This window comes from Sphaeramia orbicularis, chromosome 11 (assembly GCF_902148855.1).
Source record: "Sphaeramia orbicularis chromosome 11, fSphaOr1.1, whole genome shotgun sequence".
NCBI lineage: Eukaryota > Metazoa > Chordata > Actinopteri > Kurtiformes > Apogonidae > Sphaeramia > Sphaeramia orbicularis.
The window spans coordinates 10,315,689-10,321,688 of record NC_043967.1 but is presented as its reverse complement, the minus strand read 5'-3'; the positions used below and the strand labels follow the sequence as shown (position 1 = coordinate 10,321,688).

Sequence of the window (6,000 nt, the reverse complement as noted above, 5' to 3'; positions counted from 1 at the left end):
ACATGTCCGTTTTGTTCTTCCCGAAGTCGATGATTAGCTTCTTGGTTTTGGATGTGTTGCGGAGCAGGTTGTTCCCCCATGCACCACACCGTCAGCTTCTCCACCTCATCCCTGGAGGCACCTTCTGTAATGGCCTTATATGATCTGAGTCCATAGGTTTGTCATGTACATCTATCCTGACTCACTGAGTTCATGGATTTGGTATATTGAGCTTGAGGGGACCTTTCATACTGGGGCCTCCTAGGCTGGGGAGAATCAATCTCCTTTAAGTAAAACCAGATGTCCAGGGACATTTCACATAAACAACCCACCTACATAAGTGCATGGGATGTATGGACATTCACATTGGCCGAATGGCAAACCATGGTGCCTGTTTGATGCTGGACTTTTTAATAAAATCGTTTTACATAATCAAGACGGTGTCAGCAGAGCATTCTTCATCATCCTCATATCTTCATTTTTTGGTAAATGACAATTTCTGGCTGCAAGTAAAGGTTTTTGTTACGAGAATCCAGTGACTCTGTCTTTTGTCTCAGATGATTTTTCTATCTGACTGTATGTGAGGCCATAACAAAGTTTAGCTTTAATGTTTTCAGCATAGTCTTACCCTTGTTGAACTCCTAAATTTGCTTGTTGTTTTAGTGCTGCTTACTGCTCTGCTTGTAGCTTTTAGAGAATACATTACAGAAAGTGTATGGGATGTATGGATAAGGGAGACATTCACACTGGCTGAATGAATTATTAAGGAATGACATTGTTTTGACTAAAATTTTCCCCAGCCTAAGAGGCCCCGATATCATATGGCCTCCCAACCTTAAGACAACAAACTTTTGGACTCAGATCATGTAAGGGATTCAGATACTAGAGTCAAGTACATAGAGCAGTTACAGCAGTTGACTGACTAGCTCAAAGGACTGTAGTTCCTTTTACTAAGTAAAAATTGTCACACCCCACAGTAATCATAACAGTGTTTGCATGTGTATGTGTAGCGCTAATGTTGTGACTTCATCTTACAAAAACAGTTCCTGCTCTGGGCTCAGGCTTTTCTTGGGACAGACCATGATGCTCCAACAACAACGAAGAGTCACATACACAGAAACAGTCTAAGCCACTAATCATGTTGTATTTCTCCATAATTTCCCTCCTGTTTAGACTATCTCAAGTCTGATAAAATAAGACATTTCAGACTCAATCATAATAATAAAGGCATTTGATAAACATAAGAAAACCAATGACAATACCAGTCAAAACATTCATGTGTATATGTATAGTAATAGTGAGCACAGAATAAATGAAATGGCAATTTTGAAATAAAAACTTCAAATGATACTGTGTACTTCCATAGATATCAACATATTACTCTTCATTAAGATTTTCATAATATGCATCATAATTTGTTCACTTCATTATCACTGAGGACTTAGTTTCATTACACATCAATGTCAATATCAACATTATCAGGGACATAATCATCATCATCATCATCAGAGTTCAATGCACGTTGATAGAGCATCACTTTGGTGGTCACAGCATCTGTCCAACAGAGGATGAACCCCTAATGCAGGGAATACAACAACAGCCACACCATTAGTAGAATCCCCACAACCACAGAAACCAGCAAGGACCTAATCAGTTCCATCCCCCTTCCAAATAAACCCTCGAGCATCTTAGAGAAGGGGTCATTAACACCACAGTTCTCAGCCAGTTCTTCAGAGAGGACAGTCAGACCCTCCAGGACCCTGGTGATGCTGCTGTGGTGCTGTGTTGTTAGGGATAAAGGTGCAATAGAACCACCCCACCTTCCTCAGCTACCAGCATGTCCAGAGCCATACTAATTTACCACGCCATCAGAGACGTGGGACCAAGCTGTTCAGCGATTCCCCTCACAGCTTCCCTGGTGTAGTTCATGAACCTCTGCTGACTGTAATACTGAGAGTTAATCCAATCAACATTTGTATTAATCATGGCCCATCAGAATAGAGAGGATTCAAACCCAGTGGCAATCAGATTTCTGGCCTTGAACTCTTCTGGGACTCCACTTTTGCCAATGTAGGCACGAGGGTCAAAGAAACCCCCTGAGATGGAAGTGGATCTGCTGGAGCCCAGGTAGGTCTGCTGGTATTCCCCTCATGGTTCCTGGATGGCTTTAAAGAGACCTGTAGCATCATCAACAAGGAACAGCTGGAAAGGTAGCTGGACCAGGGCCTGATGGAGCTTTTGGACATAATATATTACTGGTATTTTTGTCAGACACTATGTACTGAGCAGCGTATGCCGATACTGGAAAGCATTATCTTTGAAAAGATGTCTAGATTCTAGATGTCTTTTCAAAGATAATGCGAAAGGAGGAAGAGAAGAAATCCATGTCACAGAAGTATGGCACTAAATATTACCGTCAACATATAAAATTCATTGTTTCTATGATAATCGCTCTCTCAGGTTAGCTGATCAACTGCTCCTGAGTGTACTGACGAGACCTAGATGATTGGGCTATGCCTGGTTCCCAGCCTAGTACTATACTGTCAAACTGCATCTAAGAGATGTTCAGGATGAAACTTCTTCAGAGTCAAAGACGAGCCGAGTCAATCAGTCTTCAGAGCCATACATGTGTTTATTTTGCAAGTGCAGGTTAAAACACACGGAGACACACCCGGGACATGGTCTGAAGAGCAGCTGAAAATTCCCCATCTTTTATACCTTATTTCAGGCTCGGGGCGTGATTTCCCGCAAGCCCGGGCCCCTCCTTCTAAAATCCCCTTTTTCCAGCATCAGTTTCTATTAATTAATGATGTTCAGAAATAACCGTGACAGGTGTCTTTGACCTTTGCTTTTTATATATGTTGCTTAAGCCAGGTCCTCGTTACCACCCTGAGAACCCGACTCAGCCTCCAGTCTCAGCACCAATTGGTCTCCATCTGTTGCCTTTTAATGCATTTGGGATACTGGTTAGTGCCACTAGTCTCCATTAAATGTCACCTGGGACCTGAGAATGCATATCTCATGATGTTATTAAAACAGCATCTGTGGCATACCCTTATGCTGGAAAGTACCTTCATTATCTCTCTTATGTATCCCTTATGCTGGGAAAGTTATGCCAGCTTGTTTCTCAAACCCTTCTCCCAATTTGGCCCTGCTTGTGTCTTTTCTCATCAGTACCAAAAACCAAGCACAAGTTCAGGGGTGATTATACCTTTGCTGCAGCAGCTCCTATACTTTGGAACGATCTGCCTCTCCATATCAGACAGGCCTCCTCTCTGTCCATTTTTAAATCCCTTCTTTAAACCCATCTTTTCTCCTAGGCTTTTGAAACCACGTGAGATGCTTAAATGTATTATTTTTATTTAGTTGTTTTATTTGTTATTGGTTTATCATTCTTATTTGTTGTTGTTTTTAATTGTACAACTTTTTGTTTTAATCTATGCTTGTATTTTATTCTTTTATTTCAGTTTTATTTATTGTTCTGTATTTTTATATATTTGTTTATGTGTTGTTCTATATCTTTTAATCTATTCTTGTATTTTACTCTGTTATTTTGGTTTTATTTATTTTTCTGTACGACACTTTGGTCCACTGTGGTTGTTTTAAAGTGCTTTACAAATACAGTTGGATTGGACTGGATAATAAATTATTTTATGTTCAACTATCTAAAAAAATATTTGGTTCTCTCATGTCAAGTCCAGTGCACTTCTCTGTAAGTGCACTGGACTTAAATCAGGGTTGTCAAACTCATTTTACATCAGGGGCCACATTCAGCTAAATTTGATATGAAGTGGGCCGAACCAGTAAAATAATATATCATTATATAAGAATATAACATAATAATATATAAATAATGTCAATTCCAAACTTTTCTCTGTGTTTCAGAGCAAAAAAAGTAAATTTACATTATGAAAAGGTTAACATCTACAAACTATCCTTTCAAACAATGTGAATAACATGAACAAACTGAAAAAAATAAGTGTAATTTTAACATTATTATGCCTCAGTTTATCATTTTCACGTGTACATTATAACTTACAGATCACAGCGGATCTACAAACACACAAAACATTTAATAACAGACAGAATCTTGTTAAAATTGTACTTCCCTTAAGACATTTCAGGTTGTTCATATTTGTTCCGGTTGTTCATATTTTTTTGCAAAATCATACTGTTTTAGTGTAAATACATGAAAATATTTACATTTACAAATAGAAAAATTTGGAGTTGTCGTTATTTATGTTATTAGCATAGTGTTTTGCTGGTCCTGCCCACTTGATTGAATTGGTCTGAATGTGGAACCTGAACTAAAAGGATTGTTAATATCTTAGTGTAATTTTTGCATTCCACAGATTCAAGGGCCAAGGGCCGGACTGGACCCTTTGGCTGACCGCATGTTTGACACCTGTGCCTCAAATAAATAAAGTACCTTGAACCTTGACTAATGTTAGTTGATTCTAAGTAAAATGTATAAATACATTTTACTTATAAATTTATAATGCACTTATCACACACAAAAACCCTCAAAGTGCTTTACAGAGGACATAAGACAACAATTCATAATAAAAAATACAAAATGCGAAACTGAAATCCCAGATCAAATTGTGTTGTGTTGATGTTGTGTGTAGCTCCGCCCACTAGGGGCGGGGTCACTGGACTAATTCCTCAGGCGCAGCTGCTGTTTCCTCTCAGTTGGTTTACTGTGGGTTCACATCATGAGCCACACATGATGATGTTGTTGTCTCTGACAGGTGACGTGCGGGTCTTTCTTGTGTTTTGTGAGGTTTTCTTTATTAGTTGCTTGGTTCCTTTGCAGTTGGGCTCACTGCAGGCTGTCGAAGGTTCCGCTGTGGACTGTTTGTGTGACCTGGACCATGTCGACCCGCACGTTCGGGTGCCAGGTAAGTCCAGTTTCCCTTCCAGCCTTAAAGGATGAATGCAGGACTTTCCCAGGGACATGTCCCATGTTCAGGTCCACAGACGGTGGAGGTTTGTGCATCCCTTAAATACTGAAGGCACAGGCTTTAAGTCCTGAGCATTTCAGAGGCAGTGTTTTCTCTTCCTTTATTGAAGAGTTCTGTGAACTTGTCACGAAATGTTTGTGTTAAGTTGCACACCAAATAGACCTTTCAGTTGTCCATGTAGTCATTATAATGTCTTCTGAACCGCTTAGTCCTACAGAGGTGGTCATCATATGTTTAGGGGGTTTTCCGCTGTTGTGAGCGCGACCTCTTCAGTCTACTGTGACTGAATATATTTAACTGAAAAATCCAACATAAAAATAAAGGCTTCATATAACAATATACCTTTGATACAAAATTTTGCTAGTGTTATATACATCGATGTAATTTGAAGTGATAGCAATGTATCGTTTGCCTCATAGCATAATTGCTTTTAAAGTAATTAGTTTGAAGTCATACCCAATGAAATGACGCAGCAGTGTTAGAAGAGGAAAGATTATGGACAGACATTTATTTCTTTATTAATCAAGCAAAAAGAATAGATTTGCAACCAAAAAAGAGATCTGAGAGACAGTAAGTGGCAATTAAAAAAAAAAAAAAAAAAAAAAGATAATTTTGCTTGAAAATCCCTTCGCTTGTGAATGACACTGCAGTGAATGGGCGGGGCCTATGCTTTTGGATGACAGATGAGTTTCTGTTTGGCCTGGCACCAGCACCGGCTACAGCCTCCGTGTTAAACCCACTTCCGCCCTGTTTTATGGGACTGGGAGGTAAATTGATAATCTGTTGCTCTATGAAATTGAAATCTGCCTCATAAATAATGGACTACACTAACTAGCGTCGGCTACAGCCTGTACATTCACAGCCTGAGCAGAGTACGGAATGAGTGAGTGAGGGAGTTAAGGGAGGAGTTTACAACATAGAGCTGGATTTAAACAGTAGTGATGGATGGTACCACTAATGTACCAAAACGTCACAGTTCCTGTTGTACCAGAAAACACACCCTGAGCCACTGAATGATGCTTTTTTTTCTTGCTTGGTGTTATAAAACACACACACT

The 6,000-nt window shown here is 39.5% G+C and overlaps 1 protein-coding gene across 6 annotated transcripts in view; it reads left to right on the top strand.

Annotated features, from left to right (window-relative positions):
* The first annotated feature begins 4,686 nt into the window (after positions 1-4,686).
* LOC115428381 (uncharacterized) overlaps positions 4,687-6,000 on the top strand; it is a 73,345-nt gene continuing 72,031 nt past the window's right edge. For all 6 annotated transcript variants that reach the window (XM_030147393.1, XM_030147394.1, XM_030147391.1 and 3 more), the window contains exon 1: positions 4,687-4,880. In XM_030147393.1, the coding sequence (XP_030003253.1) occupies positions 4,854-4,880 (27 nt within the window). In that variant the 5' untranslated portion in view covers positions 4,687-4,853. The remainder of the gene's footprint in view (positions 4,881-6,000) is intronic.